The sequence below is a fragment of the Rattus norvegicus genome, chromosome 5, assembly GCF_036323735.1.
Source record: "Rattus norvegicus strain BN/NHsdMcwi chromosome 5, GRCr8, whole genome shotgun sequence".
NCBI classification, from domain to species: Eukaryota; Metazoa; Chordata; class Mammalia; order Rodentia; family Muridae; genus Rattus; species Rattus norvegicus.
The window spans coordinates 157,609,538-157,627,157 of NC_086023.1; the positions used below are offsets into that span (position 1 = coordinate 157,609,538).

Genomic DNA, 17,620 nt, shown 5'->3' on the forward strand with positions numbered 1-17,620 from the left:
GACCTAGCTAAGCACCCAGTGGCCCCAGAGGGACTTGGCCTTCTCTGCTTCCTCCTCTCCTAGTTAGCATGGCCTCCCGTTGCGGATCCTCTTTACCCATCGCTCTACTCTGTGTGTCTCCTAGCACCCGTTGCAGACACTGGAAAGCTACTGCTTCATCTGCGCATGCGTCTTATGCCCGGATTGACTGGCTCACATCCTACACCGCAAACTCGCCAAAGACAGGAGCTTCATTCTATTCAAAGTTTGTCCCTGCTTAAGGACACAGAGAAGGTGCCCGGGATGTTCCACAAACATTTGACGAGTAATCAATGGGGCCTGGATTTCTCACTGGGCTGTGAGACCCTGGATGGTGTAGGCTGAGCCGCATTTCTTCCCCAGGGTGGCCATTTGCAGGGCTGAGCACTGAGCATGCTCTGTCAGAGGAGCCGGCCAGTCTGCCCAGCTGTGCCATCTCCTACCCGAGCTACGGTGGTGGAATCAATGTTGCTCCCAAGGTCTGCAAACCTTTGTGGGTTTTCAATTTCCCCAGATCGAGGACTTTCCGCAGGGCTTTTGTGTTCTCATCGATTGCCAGAGTCTAGCAGGCTTTGTTGCCCTGACAAATATTATTTGATAGGAAAAACAGAGACGCGGAGGCTGGGTCAAGGCCAAACCCAAGCGCTCCTCCAGAGGAGTGACAACAGAATGCCCTAAAGAGCATGATGCTGGTGCAACTTCCTGGGACTACTCAGAACATGGCTTTTGCATCTCCAGCGGGGAAACTGAGTCTGGGTGAGAGTCGATTCAGTCAATGACACATCAACTGGACAGAGACTAGTATGACCATCCCATGCCACAGATGCATAAACAGAGGTACAGAGCCAAAGTGAGAACCGGGGAGGCCTCCATACTTAGCCCAGAATGTTCTCTAACTTCCTGGACTTTCAATACTCCCAGAAAAGCCCAAGAGGAAAAGGGAGGGAGTCTCTACAGTGTGTCACATCTGAGGTTCTGGGTCCTCTCCCTAGAGGCTCTGGCAGTCAGCCCCTGTAGAGGATTCTCATAGCTCTTGCTCCTTGGGGCTTCTGCTGATACAACCTTGGCCTCAGGCTGGGGAAAGCAGCTGCACTAGCCACAGGCTTGGAGCCTCTCTCCTCTAGCCCTACCACGCCACGGGGTCTATAATTGGGTGGCTCTAGAGACTGACATCCCTTGCCAACCTTCTGTGAAAAAGCTCAAGGCTGTGGTAGCCTGCCGTCCCTGGACACCAGCCATTCTTCCCTCTGTGACTCCTCTAATCCAATCAGCAAACAGTCCTTCATATACCTAGCCTATGAGAGTCAGGGATGAAGCAGACTCTGGGTTCTTACAGCATGAGACTGGGAAGACAATGAGTCCCTAACAAGAAGTGCCTGGGTCCAGGTTCCACAATCACAGCTCGCCACGGTCTGGCTTTTCCCTCCTCCCAGGCAAGGGCAGTAGATGATTCTGTACAGACACCACAGGGATTTAACAAGGTGTCTCAGGACAGTCTGTTGTGCCCTTCCTTCCCGGGGCATTGACTCACCCATGACGTTGAGGAAGATGTTGCCCGAGGCGAGGACCACCTTCTCCCTCGTGGCTCGGTCGTAGATCCCCACGTGGCACTCATAGGGACCATTGTCTGAGATCCGGACCTCAGGCAGCCTGCGGAGAAGCAGATGAAAGAATGAGGCTGATATTGCAGGGGTGAGTAGGCAGTGCTCCAGGAGGCCAACCTGTATACCAACCTGTCCGGGCTCCACTCATCCACTCTGCAAAGACGTTGCACACCTGTGGTCTGGGCTGGGAGGAAGGACCACATTTGTGCATCACCCACCATATACAGGCTCTGTGCTGGTGCTGCGGCTCAGGAGGGGGTGTGGCCAGCGTGTGTATGTTCAGCCTGAGCCAAATCTGTGCCCGGGAGCAGCAACTCAACTGCTGGACTAGTCGTGTGTTACTGTCCTAGCCCTGTGGGTGATGCAGGATTAGAGCGGCTGGGTTTAGCTGCCACCAGTGAGAGTTCTGGCCCGACTCATTCCTGATTACCACCATTGTCTTACCTACTGTTATGCTGCTGTGAAGAGAAACCTTGACCAAGGCAACTTATAAAAGAGAGCATTCAATTGGGAGTTTACTTATAGCTTCAGAGAGTTAGTCCATCTTGAAGCTGGAACAGTAGCTGAGAGCTATTTACACCCTGACCTGAAGGCAGGAGGCAGGAAGAGAGAGGAGAGAGAGAGAGAGAGAGAGAGAGAGAGAGAGAGAGAGAGAGAGAGAGAATCTGGCATGAGCTTTTGGAACCTCAAAGCCCAACCCTAGTGACACACCTTCTCCAACAAGGCCACACCTCCTAATCCTTCCCAAATAGTTCTACCAACTGTGGACCAAGCACTTAAATATATAAACCTGGGGACGGGGGTGGGGTGGGGTGGGGTGGGGTGGGGTGGGGTGGTACTTTCCTATACAATCTACCACAGCCACGGTGCAGGATCGGTCATTATCTCAGGGAAACTGAGACACAAGATGGTCATGATTTCCCCACTCTGTATAGCTAAAACACCATGTGGGACCTTGGAGTCCTGCCTTCCATACTGCCAAGGGGCTATTTTATGCCCAGAAACACAATGTAAATTCCTGTCTCCGAGGAATCCCCACTCTGGTGGACACAGGGAGGTTGACCAATGCTACGCACCCATGCTCAGCAGAGGCTGGGCTAGGAGGTGGTGACTCTGCCTGGGGTATGGGAGTCCCCCTAATGGTTCCCTCTTGTGTTTTCATTGGAAAGGTTCAAGAGCGAACACCTCATGCTTCGTTCCCCTTTGAGGCTGGTCTTCAAAACAGCTGTGGGGAAGGGGGGAATTTGACACCTCTCCCCCAACCCCTGTGAGCGCCTGCACTCATGTGAATACCTGCCCCAGACACAGATACACATGGCCAAATTCAGACAGACAGACAGACAAGCTTGGGGACTGGGAGAGATGGATCAGTGGTTAAGAGCACTTGTTTTCGCAGAGGACTCAGGCTTGATTCCCAGCACCCACACGTGGCTCATAGCTGTCTGTAACTTCAGTTCTAGGGCACCCTCTTCTGGCCACTACAGGTACTGCACACACATGGAGCACATATGTATATGCAGGCAAAACATCCATGCAAACACAATTTAAGAACATAATCCGAATAAGACTACTTGAAGGTGGTCTCACTTAAGGCTTCTCACTGTTCCCTCACAGGGCACAGACAGTTGAAGGGAGTCTGTCAACCAATCAGTGCGCTTGGGGTTCCAATAAAACTGTACTTGTAGTTGTCAAGCTTTGTGCTGCTTAGAAAGTTCCTGGCACAGAACACACTCATGCTTTCCTTTTCCCCCTTCCAACCATTTAAGATTGTTAGGACATACTCAGTTCACAAGCTGTGGGTAAACAGAGCACAGTCTGATGACTCCTGATCTAGATCTCAAGGTCTACATGGCCAGGTCATGCTAGAATGATTTGGTATGCCTTTATTTCTCCCGGAGGGTACAGTCACAACGATGGCTGCCGTTTCTGCCATCTAGACCACAAAGCGCTCTAAGAACTGAGTTCAAATTATACTTCCCCCCTTTTGGAGCTCATGACTTTGGGGAACACCCACTTTCTTATTTTAAAAAAAATGGGGCTGGGGATTTAGCTCAGTGGTAGAGCGCTTACCTAGGAAGCGCAAGGCCCTGGGTTCGGTCCCCAGCTCCGAAAAAAAGAACCAAAAAAAAAATGGAGACAATGCTACCCAGAAGCACAGTGAAGATGGACTCCGATAAACCCTTGAGGATGTTGCTCACACCTGCCCAGAGGCATGAGTAGTCCTCATCCTGTGATGCCCCCAGGAGGAGAGAATTCTTACCAAGGGGCATGGAGCGCTTTCACCAGCAGGCACCTCAGCTTGGCACTGAGCTGGGCAAATTTAAATTTCATCAAGTCGCAGCCTATACTGGCCTGTTTCCAAGGACCCTGTGTCAGTATTGATCTTCATGTTCCCAAAGTGGACAGGAAACCAGGGGAGACACCTGTATTTGTTCATGATCCTGCTCATGGGGGATGGAGAGGCCAGTGTCAGCTCCAGGCTCTTCCTGGGTGACCCCTGAGCTGGGAGGCCCCTTCTGTGCGAGCCATCATCCCTCCTCCCCATCTGCCTGCACCAAGCCTCTTTTTCATTTGTATGTGATGAACAGTTTAACCTCAGGTTCTAGCCTGTGTCAGCTTCTTTTGCCTGTAAGTCACTTCGCTGCATCCCCTCCCACCCCCTCCCCCCAGCCACGTGCTGCTCGCCACTCCCCCCACCTGGGCTCCTAGCCTCTTCCTAAGCAGTTGTCACTTTGAGCTGAGCCAGCTCCCCATCCGCCCCTCCCTCGGAGAGCACCCAGCGCTCATTAGCATAAACAACACCCTCATTTCCATAGACTACACAGAGGTTGCCATCTGGTCTCCTCACTGTCAGGAAGGACTGAAGTGCGGGGAGCGCCCTTTTTGTGGGGAGGGGGGGAGATGCCGCTCCCCCTCCCCTGCCTGCCTCCTCCTCCCTTAAGCGAGAGCCTTGACAGTGGGAACAGCAGGGAACCTGTCTCCCCTGGGAATGATCTTCTTTGTGGCACAGCTAGATCGAGAGCAGTAACGTGCTTGGTAGCTGAGTGACAGACACCTTAAGTGACATGTTTCGGCTCTCCTCACAGGTGTCTATTATGCGGTCGACCTGCTTAAGTGCCTTTCGAGGGAGACAGGTGCAGGGGGCGTGTAAAGAAACAGGCTGGGGGGGGGACACGGGTGTAGCCAGAGGCTCCTGGGTGATGTCATCAGACAGTAAGGGGCACAGCTGACGCCTAAGTGGAGGCGTGCAGGTGACCACCCAATGGGCATGTCTATGCAGATATGTTTATGTGATCCCAGCGCTGGGGACATGTTTAGGAATCATTCTGCTTGATGACACGCTCAAGGAAGGGTAACATAAGCAATATGTTGTGTGGGCGGCATCTCACAGGTGGTGTTGAAGACAGCACGATGGACTTGATGCTTTTAAGAAAAGACAGCCTCCCATCTGGGTCTATTCGTACAGCACAGTTTGGCGCCCTCACTGGGCTCCAGGTTTCATGCCTGGCCTGGCCTGGCCGGGCCATTAACCCACATCACTTAGCCCGAGCACATTTGACAGCTCTTGTTCCACAGTCCCAGGCAGTGAGTGGCTGGGTCCTGGGCGTCCACCTCTTCACGGGTCCTACACTATATCCCCAATCCCCCCTTCTCACCTGAAGCCAAGCTCGGGGTTTAAGTGCGGTTTCTGGACCCTTTTATATCCCTTCCACGAAGAAGTCAAACCAAGTCCTCATCAGCCTAAACTCCTTTGAAAGCTGCCTCAACATTTGGGAGAAAAAAAAAAAAAGACCAGGATTTGCCTACAGAGACTCCTCGGCCCCCTGATCCCTTCCTCTAGTCTTGGCCTTTCTGTTATGGCCGGTTCTTCCTGCAGACATCTTGTTTCTGCTTTGAAAGATAACATTTTTACTTTGGATAATCTTAAATCACGGGAAAGCAGCCAAGATAAGAGTGTCCCGGGCACTCCCACGCTGCCTTTCTCCTATCTTGGCTACCGTCTGAATCCGTACGGAAGGACGCAGCCTCATCCTGTCTGGTTCTCATCTCCGATCCAAAGCTGCCAGGTCACCGCTTTGATCCGGACCTAACCGCCTCCTCTCCTTCATCAAACCCTGAGATCTTGCTTTCGCTGTTGTTCTCTGAAAGTGGATTAAGTGGCCCAGAGCCCGCCCAGCCCCCAGCACTGACTGGCATTGATCTGCAGGCTGGATAGAGAAGGCCTTCACAGGCAACAGGGGGCCGCGGGGGTGGGGAGGAGGCCGCTCTCGTCAACAGTGGCCTGGGATCAGATCGATAAACTATTAATAACTGTAGAGTTTGTGCGCAGATAGGGGCGATGCAGTTTAGCGGCTGGAGTTTACCAACACTGACGGCATCTCCGAAGGGCGAGTAATTGTGTTTGTGAAAAGCTGGGAACAAGGGAACAGGAGGAGCAGAAACGTTGCCTTTGCCTGCTGGTCTGAACCTCATCCAGGTGAGGATAAGGGCTGGACACTGCGGCTTTTGCAGGGCGCAGGGCCCGAGGGCCACATCTGCACACAGACTTAGACCTACTGTGTGACCTGCATCTAGACCTACTATGTGAACTACATCTAGACCTACTGTATGCCCTAGCATATCAGCCTACTGTGTGCTCTGATGTTTGGACCAACTGTATGCCTTGGCATTCAGGCATACTGTGTGTCCTGGACTCTGGACCTACTGTGTGCCCTCTGATCTGTGCCTATAAATGTTCTGGAATCTAGACCAATCACGTGCCTCAGCATTTAGACCTGTGTGTCCTGCAAGGTTGAGCCTTGTGGTGGGGTAGAGATAGCTAGATACTCTATCTTTCTCTCTTTTTTAAAAGATTTATTTATTACATATGAGTACACTGGAGCTCATGCACACCAGAAGAGGGCATCAGATCCCTTTACAGATGGTTGTGAGCCACCATGTGATGCTGGAATTTGAACTCAGGACCTCTGGGAGAACTGAAAGTCAGTGCTCTTAATCGCTGAGCCATCTCTCTGGCCCCAGATACTCTGTCTCTACTTGGAGTGTCTCCCTCTTTCCTGTCCCCATGGAAAGCCTGTAACCATCATCCCTGACCCCAGCAGTTCAGTGGAGTGGCACGCTCAGGTTAAATCTGACTATTGGATTAATATGTGATTCCCAGCTCAGTCCTGGTCCTCATTTGTACCTCTTAGGAAATCATGTGACTTCTCTCAGGCTGTTTCCTCATCTGTTACACAGCTCACAAAATGATTGGGAAGACCACCAGGGCTCATCCAAGGGCACCACTTAGGGCTGATGCAGCATGAGTGTCCAGTGACATAGATCCTGGTGGTGCATAGAACTCTCAAGCTGCCTTTGCCAGGAGGGCTGCCCTGGCTGTTCATCCTCTGTGGAGACAGACCCAGATCTTTCCTCTCTGTGTCTGACCATTCATCCACACCCCCTCCCAGTCCAGGGGTGCCCTGGAAACTTCTTGGCCCCTAGCTAAGTATTCCCGAGTATCTGGACTTTCAGGTCAGCAGAAAGTTGTTAAGAACCAGGGTCTCTTGTGAACCTGGCCAGCTTGTGGTACTTGCTGAGTCTGTTTGGCCTCTCAGAGCCTCAATTTTCCTATCTGATGATTGGGTATGGCACTAATACCACATAGAATTTTAGGTCTAGAGGTGCTGGCCTTTGCAGATATCCACAGTGGAGGTTTCGAAGTGAGCTTTTCCCCAATACACTGAACCTTACTTGTAGGGCTATGACCTCTCAGTGCCCAGAAAAGGAAACTGAGGCACACAGACAAGATGTAGCATAACCCTAGTCATGATGTGAGCAGGTAGGGGCCCCGGAATGAGGCAGGTAAGGAGGCAGACGCTCTCCCTACCCCACTGTATTTGCCTTTGCTCCTCATTCCTTCCTGAGTGATTTGGCCTCCACTGGCCCTGTGTGTTTCTATTCTGAGCCTGCTACTTCCCCAGGTAACGAGAGTCATATGCTCCCCCTTCTGAAAAAAAAAAAAAGATGACTCTGTGCTTCTCTGAATTCTTTTCAAGCTTTCAGAGCATCCAGGGGATCTCCTGTCAGGGTGCAGCAGGCTTTCAGCCCCTCTGTTCATCTCTCCTGTCCTGGCTTTGATTTGCCACGGAGAAGAGAGTGTCAGCCTCTTCCAGAATACGGGCAGTGAACTTAGGAACCTGACCAGGAAAAGGATGCAGGGTTCAACTGTGTAGCCTTGCTGGGGAACTGGGAAAGCCAGCGATGGACCTTTAAAGAGACCCAGTGAAGGAGCACGCAAATGCAGAAAATCGTGCCTGGCAGACTCTCAGCGCTTGCCCTACTTTCTCCTGCGCCATTAATTGATTAAAATTTTAAGACAAATTATTAAGCCACTGCCTCATGCTGCTCTCAGGGCTTAGTCTGTAGCCAGGAGTCAGACAGAGATGCACGCTTGAATGGAGACACTGGGCACTTGTTTTTCTGTCCTGTCTGCATAGACACCTCCCTTCTTCTCAGAAGAACTTAGCTGGAGAGTAATGAACCTGCCTCAGGAACAAGGTCATCATAAAATAAAAAATAATAATTAATAATTAATATGATTAATAATAAGCCAGTCCCACCTTGTCGCCTCTGGGGCTTTTGTAGTGTGCTAGGTGAGTTTTCCCATTGTGTAGCATGTATCCCAAGAGCCTCATCATTCTGCTGGGGTTTTCTACACTTTAAATTTTGCTACGTTAATATTTTTATCTTTAATTATGTGCACGTGTCTGTGCACAGGGATGCACAGAATTCCAGAGGCAACAAATGCCCCTAGCTGGAGATACAGGTGGTTGTGAGCCATCTAATATGGCGCCGGGAATCGAACTTGGGTCCTCCCGAAGAGGAGCATGTGCTCTTAACCACCAAGTCAATTCTCTATCTTCACTTTCTTCTGCTTTTATTATTATTGTTCATTTGTGTGTGTGTGTGTGTGTGTGTGTGTGTGTGTGTGTGTGTGTGTGTAGGGGGTGTTCACATGCATGTGGCTGCACATGCACACAGGTGTGTGTGTACGTAGAAGCTAGAGGTCAACCTTAGATACTGTCCTTTGGGAGCAGGTTCACCAGCCAGAGGGCTCCAGAGATCGTCCCATCTCTGGCCTCTCATTGCCGGGATAGCAAATGGGCACTATCATGCCTAGCTTTCTACATGGTCATCATGTTCGATCTCAGGTCCTCACAGTTACACAGCAAGTGTTTCACCAACTGGGCTGCTTCCCCATGCTTGCTGGTTTTAAGCTTTGCCCTAAGTTTTCTTGAAGTCTAACTGCTGACCTCCACGGCAGGCATATTTAACAGGTTCCGGCCTATTGAGACTATGACCACCATCAACATAATGGCCCCATGCATTGCCCTGAAGCTTCTTCATGCCTTTTTGCAATCCATCCCCCCCCCCATGCTTAGAAGACCACAGATTTGGGGCTGGAGAGATGGCTTCATGCTTAAGAGCACTGCCGGCTTTTCCAGAGGTCCCGAGTTCAAGTCCTAGCAACTACATGGCATCTTACAACCTTGTATAATAGGATCCGATGCCCTCTTTTGGCATGCAGGCACTCACGCAGACAGAGACCTCATATTTAAACACATAAACAAACAAACAAGAAGACCAGAGATTCATTATCTAGCCCTGTGGCCACAGATTCCTTTTCTGTCCCCTGGAAACACATTACCAAGGATGAGCAATCTATCAATTGTGTCTTATGGGGTCTGCAACCTTGTTGCTTTTCTGTGTTAGTTTTGCTGCTGTAAGAAAATACCTGAGACAATCACCTTAAACAAAAGTAAGGACTCACTGTTTCAGAGATTTCAGCTCATACAGTTTGGCCTTGATACTCTGGGGCCTGTGATGAAATATGGGTGACAAGGAGAAGCAGAATAGCCCAGAAAAGACAAGTGAGGAAGAAACAGGTCTCGCTCTCCCTTTTAAGGATATGCGGTAAATAACTTAAAGACCGCTCACCAGGCCCCACCTCTTAAAGCTTTGACCACTGGGCTGGAAAGATGGCTTAGTGGGTTCAAGTGCCTGTTGAGTTTGATTCCCAAACCCATGTGAAGAGCTGGATACAGTAGAGCGACATCTATAATCCCAGCACTCCTGTGGCGAGATGCGAGGTGGAGACAGGAGAGTCATTGGGAAGCTGAGGGTCAGCTAACCAGGTGTGTGCTGCACAGTGGCAGGGACCCCACAAATAGGAAAGTACGTCACTGTTGTGGAAGGAGATAACTATCTCTGAGAGATGCTCTTTGGCCTACATACATGTGCCATAGCACACACATGCACGCGCGTACACACACACACACACACACACACACACACGCTCACGCTATCTCTCTCTGACACTCTATCTCTGACTCCCTCTACCCATCTACGTTAAAAAAAAAATTCCTTTAACTTGGTGTAACACCAAGCTGGGGTCGGAGCCTTTAACCTTGGAACTCCATTCTTCATTCACTTGCCATTCACTTGCGGGTGGCCTCTGTCCTCACCACCTCCTGCCTGGTCGTGGCTGAGTCACGCGCCATTGTGCGGATCTCGCTGTGAACGTCATCCCACCGTGTGGGCATCTTTATCTGTTTGCCCACTGATGGGCACTTGTGTTGCTTTAGGCTCTCACTATTAGCCATGCAGTTTCAATACATCCCTATGTATCTGCTTTCGTTTCTCCTGCGAGATCATGGGGGGACAGCATGGTTGGGTGTCCTCTAGGCCAGTGGTTCTCAACCTTCCTAACGTTGCGTGCCACCCTTAACACAGCTCCTCACATTGTGGAGACCCCCCCACCCATAAAATTATTTTTGCTGCTACTTCATAACTGTAATCTTGCTACTTTTATGAATCGTAACATAAATATTTGATGTGTAGGATGTCTGATATGCTACCCCCTGTGAATGGGTTGTTCAATCCCCAAAGGAGTCGCGATCCACAGGTTGAGAACCCCTGCTTAAAGGAATCAGATAAGTGCCTCAATGGTCTTTTGCTTTTATTTTTGCATTTAATTCTTCATCACATTTATTTATTTATTTATTTATTTATTTATTTATTTATTTATTTATTTATTTATTGTATGTGCATGGATGTGCATAAGTATGTCAGATGACAAGCTGTGAGGGTCAGTTTTCTTTTACCATAAGCAGTTCTAGGAGGCAGAGGTTGTCCAGCTCGGCAATAAGCGCCTTTACCTGGTGAGTCAGCCTCCCCATCCTCTCAGATTTAACTCTTTTTAAAGTGTATTATTTGTGTGTGAGTGAGTGCACACACACGTGTTGTGTCTGGGCGTGTGATCTGTGACATGTATTGGCGGTTAGGGGACAGCTTTGTGGAGTCGTTTCTCTTTTCCCCGGGGATCGAGCTCAGACAAGCACATGCGTGGGTGGGAGTGTGTTCACATGTATGTGGCTGCACACACACATGGGTGTGTGTGTGTATGTGTGAGAGAGTGTGTGAGTGTGTGTGTGTGTGAGTGTGTGTGAGTGTGTGTGTGAGAGAGTGTATGTGTGAGAGAGAGTATGTATGTATGTGAGTGTGTGTGAGTGTGTGTGTGAGTGTGTGTATGTGTGAGTGTGTGTGTGAGTGTGTGTGAGTGTGTGTGTGAGAGAGTGTATGTGTGAGAGAGAGTATGTATGTATGTGAGTGTGTGTGAGTGTGTGTGAGTGTGTGTGAGTGTGTAGAGGTCAAAGGTCAACTTTAGTTAATGTTCCTCAGGAGCCAGCCACTCTGTGTTTTGAGTCTGGCTCTCTCACTAGGATGTGACATTCTCCATCATTAGGTTGGCGGGTCAGTGAGCTCCGTGGATCTGCCTGTCGCTGACTCCCCATTGCTGGGATAACGAAGTGCACCATCGTGTTGAGCCAGCTCATCAGACCGAGCTCTGCCTTTCTACAGGGGCCACTCGTGAGCCTTCTAGACGCATCTCTCCTACACTACCTGTCCCGGGCAATCTGCTTGCCAGATAAGGGACTCATAGGCAGTGAGCTTTATTCCCGTGAACTCCAGTGGGCAGCAGGCGTGCGGTGTGGGTGGAAAGGCTCCTAAGCTCTGGGTGACCCTCAATGGTGGGGTATAAACTTCCCCAGCCTGAAGCCTCGGGCTGTCGCGGTACCAACCAAACAAAACAGGTTGGGAGACTGGTGGGGAGCTCTGGGTTTCTCTCTGAGATGCAAGCCAATTTCTCTGCCCCCCCTTCTCCATTCCTTGCACTAGTAGGGTATGTTCAGGGACAGACTTCTTCCTTCCTTCCCTCCATCATGAGCCTCTCCTCCGCACAGGACATCTCTTGGCTGTTCTCCCTCCTTCCTGCCACTCCCACCCCCAGCCCATCCAGCCCGCTCCACCTGCATCCTGCTGCCATGGTGATCTCCTGACCTTGAGGATGCAACCCATCCCTCCCCACACTTACAGCCTACCTACTCCAGGCTTTCTTTCTCCTAAGGATCTAGTCCAGCCTAGCTGCAAGCTCAAATCTGGCTCAGGGCCAAAAAGGAGGAAGGAGGGAACAGATGGAGGGAAGAAAATGGCGTGTGGCCTCATGTCTCTTGCCAAAATCCAGCAATCAAATGAGGAGAGTCTTCAGGACCAAACTTGGATAACGCACTCTATTTAAAAGGCATTTTGTAATTCAAACGTCTTCATTTATACTCGAGCGGCACCTCGTTGCAGGCTAGGAGTGTGGATTCAGGTAGCAATGGGTCCTCTGAGGCCGCACTTTAATGAAGAGATGAGAGCGCCTTTTCATTTGGACAGCATTGTTTGCATGGAAACCAAGCCTCTGAGGGGCCGGCAAGAGTTCTTTCTTGCAAGTAGGTTAAACACACCCCCTGCAATCTTATGAGCCGAGAGCCTGCCGGGGCTCAGCTGTCCCTCACCCCTGCTAGAAAGAGACCCAGTGTGAGGTTTTGAAGTTTGTCCAGCTCTTGAAGCCATCAGGCTGTCTCCATTGGCTGCTCTGCCCCCCTCGCCCCGCCTCTGTAGCCCCTCCCGTCCCCCTCCCGTGTGTCTCTGTCAAATACCTGTTTCCCTCTCAGTTCAGGGCCATGGCCTCTGATGCTGACACCTGCTCTGCCTGGGCAGAGCTAATAAAAATGGCCATAAAGTCTCTGGCAGCCTTGGGTGCTGTCGGGTGTTTGCTAATAAGAACTGTTTACTCCACGTAGGATAAAAAGGTGAAGTGCAGTTCCTGCCCTGTGTCTCATGGCCGTGCCTGTGCAATTGGAAGGGCTTAGCCTGGAGCTGGGAACGGTTTAACCAGTGGTCCAGATGTGCGCCTGCTCAGCCAGCCCCAGCTGTTCCCTGTCCCCAGCTGTCTTCTTAGCCTCTTAGCTTCCTCTCAGAGGCAACCTCACAGTCCCTCTCTGTGTCCCTGGGAGACAGACTAGTTACTGGTGGGAGAATTAGGCCCTAGGGAGGACAGCAGGAAAGGGTGCTTACAACTTGGCTGGGGGGGTGCCCTCCTCAGTGGAAGACCCCAGGTGTGTGCTGGATGCATGGCTTAACCCTAGGCAAGCACAGAAATCCCCCAGGGAGCCTGCCACTCAAGGGTGGGCTACGGCATCTCTCGGGTTCTGGATAGGGTGGGGCGGGGCAGCTGAGGCTGCAGCTGGCCAGTGAACATACCCAGAGTCTCTTGTTCTTGGCTTTCCCTGAGATCTGAGACTATCCTTCTGTTGAAGTTTGCCCACAAAACAGGCCAGGTGGTTCCTATCTATGGGTTTCTCCAACCCCCAAATGGGAAGGTGGGACTTGGATATGCATGGACCATAGCAGGTGTCAATGGACAGAATTAAATGACAGATGTCATAGCCCTTCAGGGTCCTCAGCCATGAGAGCTGTCAGAAAGCTAATCATACACACACACACACACACACACACACACACACACACACACACACACACTCCCTCCTCTATTCTGCTCTCTGGAGCCTCTCTCTTCCCAGCTACCTCTGCTAGCTTCATGCCTCCCTGACTTTCATTCCCCCTGGAGATGGACTTACACTCAAGCCTAGTTTAGAACCGGACTCTGGACTCAGGCCAAGGGCAGAGTGTCTCATCAAACTTGAAAGCCACCTGAAGTGGTAATACTTGAGTCACCCTCCACCACAGTGTGGGCGCATCCCTGAGACACTTGGCAACCAAGAGGGAAGGTGAACCCCCAGGAGACAGGACAGAACAGTCTAGAATTAAAAATGACGGCCTTATACCTGTGCACACCTCTTGTGATGCATTCAGATTTTCTCTTTCAGAAAGCCCTCTGCAAGAGCCCACGGGAGAAGGGTGGATGAAGGTGACTTGGAAGTGGTGGTGAAGATGGAGGAAGAGGCTGACCCAGGAGTTGAGAAGACGTCTCAGTGGTAAAGTGTTTGCCTTGCAAGAGCCTAAGTTCAACTTCCACCCCAGAACCCAGAACCCATGTGAAAAAGCAGTGCATATTGGGGAGCACTTGCTATGGTGGGGAGTACCTTGCCATGGTGGGGAGCACTTGCCATGGTGGGGAGCACCTTGCATATTGGGGAGCACTTGCCATGGTGAGGAGCACTTGTAATCCCAACACGAGGGAGACAGAGACAAGAGGATTCTAATCTAATAGATGAGCTCCATAAAGGCCCACGAGAGACCCTCTCAAAGCACAATATACGGCATTAAGGAACAATCCTTGAGATTGACCTCTGGCCTCCACACACACAGAGCCTGTCCCTTGTGCAAAGGCACCTCCCCTACAGTCATGTGAATACAGGGATGCAAATAGTTTCGTTCCTTCCCTACCAGGCTGCTCACTACAGCCTGCTTATCTTACCGGGGTGACCATCTAAGTCCTAGAGGGTCCCTGGCTTGCCCAGTTTCCGCAGAAAGTCCTCAGGTCCAGCATGCCAGAATGGCTGGCCACCTCACATTTAACAGACAAGAACACTGAGGAGAGGGGTGTGACACTGACCAGCAGCAGCCAAAGAGAGGATGGGTCCAGCCACAGGGCCCAGCAGAAGAGCAAGCCCTGCAGGTGTTTGAGGAAGGATCACCTGATAAAGTGTCAGGAAGCACTCCCATAGGAGTGGATGTGTGGTGGCACTCAGGGCCCCGTGGCAACGGTTGCTGTGAGCAGAAGTCTATGTGAGACAGGCTTCCGCGATCCAATTGAAATGGTGTTCTTGTCATACACAGGCTAGCGAGGTTGGGTCTATTTTCTCCCCCAACCCCTTCACAAAGGCAAAGCATCCCTTTGAACCGTTGTTGGGGGGATATCAGCCCTCTGTCTAGCCATTCCCCTGCAGGAGAGAAGGAAAGGCTCTCTCTCCAGCCCCAGCCACTGAAGGTGGTCTTTTTGTTTCTTTTTGTTTGTTTGTTTTGTTTTGTTTTTGAAACAAAGTAGCAAAGAAAACAAAGTCACTGGCACCGCAAAGGAATTGGGGGTAGAAACCCACACCTGTAGTCTCAGCTGCTCAGGGGGCTGAGGCAGAAAGTTCTCAGGAACACCCCCCCCAGCCCAGTAATTAAAAGAGATCTCCATGTTAAAATAAAAGCTGAGGCTGGAGTGGGTGCCTTTCCAATTCCAGGGCCAGGGAGACAGATCCTTGGGGCTGACTTGCCAGCCAGGCTAACTTATTCACTGAAACCCAGGCTAGTGAGAGACTCTGTCAGTGTCGGACAGTTAGATCTCTGGCATCATTCACACCCTACCCAAAGATGCAGCCGCTACACACACACACACACACACACACACACACACACACACACACACACGGGCATAGAAAACAACTCCCTGGCTCTGGGAACGTCAAGGAAGGTGGACAACTGATATGCAGGAGGGTCAGATGATCGGAGGAGGGTCAGGTGCTGCTGTGAGGCTTTTTCATGGGGGTGAAGGTAGTCATTGATGTTTAGGGGAATTGGGTGGGCTTGATAGAAGGTATCACAAAGAATACCTTTTGTTAGTGATCGGGCCTTGGAGACAGCCAATGACTCGCGTGGTAGATTTTCTGCCATAATCAGTTTAGTTAATGTGACCTCTGGGAGCAAACAGAGGCTACCGCTTTCCCATTTGTCGGGTCTGATCTTCGGACAGACAGGAACAACGGAGCGGAGTCTGCTTCCACAATGGCCACTCTGAGTTCTGACCAGACCTGTGGCATCCAGCTGGGGCATTAAGAAATATAGGGATTATACCCCAACATGGCGCCTGGCTGGGCACAAGTTGGGTCTAACTCCAGGTGCCTGTGGTAGGCTGTCCTGGGACCTGAGGCACTCCTGCTGGGGACCCAGGGATTGATTATCTGACGAGGGTGGAGGGAGGAGGGGGAAAGATGAGCAGGTGTTCAGGTTTAATAAAAGCCTAGCCCCGTGGGGACCTGGGTACCACTTTGCTTTCTCTTCCTCTTTTCTCCCCTTTCCTGGCGGAGGCTGTGCAAGCTCCTTTCCCAGGTCCTTTAAAAGCCACCAGTGTAATTTTCATGCCTTTGAAACAGAAAAGGGTTTCTAGCCGCTCTGTGGGTTCCACATCTTATCATATACAAGCTGGCCAGGTGGGGGACGGGATGGGGTAATGGAGAGGTACAGCAGGGCAGGGGAGTGTAGAAAGATATCCACTAGGCTCTCCTTCCCCTGTCCTTTCCGGGAAGCTTTGGAGGACCTTCACCTGGCACAGATGGGTTAGACTAACACATCTGTCCTGGACCATTAAGTCCTTCTGTCAAGGCTGCCTCACAGACTGTACAGGCTATGGTAGACCAGTGGGCAGCCTGCCTGGCACCTGCTCCCCCTTGGGAAGCTGCCATTTTATTTCGTCCAAGAAAAGCCACAGGGGGGGGCAATCTGGGGATTCTAAGTCCAGGAGAGACCTTGGGAGATGACAGACTGGGACTATGTAGGAGATTCTCTGTCTGGCCTGCTACCTATCTTGCTCCTTCTTGTCATGTAGGCTGACACCCATAGCCTGGTACCTGAACCTTCAATTCCCTGTCCACTCTTCACCGTTCTGATTTTCTGTCCACCGCCTCTCCGATTCAGCTCCCATCCCGCTCCCTGCCTCCTCTCCAGACCTCCCTTCCTGGCCTCTTCCTGCTACCATGGAAACCACTTCCTCCTCCAGGTCCTGATGGATTCATTTAGCCCCTCACGGTCAGGCTGCTCATGTCTGCTGGCTCTCAGCTGCGGGCAGCGGTGGAGAGGAACATGGTGGGGACAAGAGACCAAAAGGCTCCTGTCCTTTCTTCCTTACCCCATGGCACCTGAGCCCAGAAGGTGAGCATGAACTCTACACTAAAGGACACTGGGCAGAGACACAGACCAGAAACTAGGCAACTGGCCAAAGAGAAATCAGGCGGAGGGTGCTGGGTATCAAGGGAGCCAGAAATCCTACTGGCTCTCTTTGTAAGACTCTGTCCCTTGTCCCTACACAAGCCAGCCAGAGCAGCGTAAGGAAGGTCACAGATGTTGACCAGAGTTGGTGGTTAGCGGAGGAGAAGTGTGAGAAGCCTCTCACCCTCTCTTCCACCTCTCTTCCTCTTCCTCCTGTCTCTTCCTCTTTCTCTTCTTCCTCTTTTCCTCCTCTTCCTCTTTTCCTCCTCTTCCTCTTCCTCCTTTTCCTCTTCTTCCTCCTCCTCCTTTCCCCCTTTTCCTCTTTCTCCTCCTCCTTTCCCCCCTTTTCCTCTTTCTCCTCCTCCTTTCCCCCCTTTTCCTCTTCTTCCTCCTCCCCTTCCTCTTCTTTTTGTTTGTTTTGTTTTTCAAGACAGGGTTTCTCTGTGTAGCACTAGCTGTCTTGGGGCTCTAACTGTTCTCGAACTCAGATCTGCCTGCCCCTGACTCTTGCGTGTTTAGTGAACACAGCTGCCCGTCTATGTGTGTGAGGCCAGAACGAGGTCACCTGTCCTCAGCACGCCAGAGGACAGGCCTGCATTGTGTCTGCGCCTGTGCCCCGAGCCCTGCTTCCTGACAGACTCTTTTCGAGGACTTTTAAAGCTGACTTCTTTCCACACTCCCCCAGAGCTCAGCCA

The 17,620-nt window shown here is 51.2% G+C and overlaps 1 protein-coding gene across 3 annotated transcripts in view; it reads right to left on the reverse strand.

The window, feature by feature from the left end:
• The window catches only part of Igsf21 (immunoglobin superfamily, member 21), a 224,327-nt gene that overhangs the window by 38,574 nt on the left and 168,133 nt on the right, over positions 1-17,620 (reverse strand). For all 3 annotated transcript variants that reach the window (NM_001271454.2, XM_039109686.2, XM_039109685.2), the window contains exon 4: positions 1,550-1,668. In NM_001271454.2, coding sequence (NP_001258383.1) covers positions 1,550-1,668 — 119 coding nt within the window. The remainder of the gene's footprint in view (positions 1-1,549; positions 1,669-17,620) is intronic.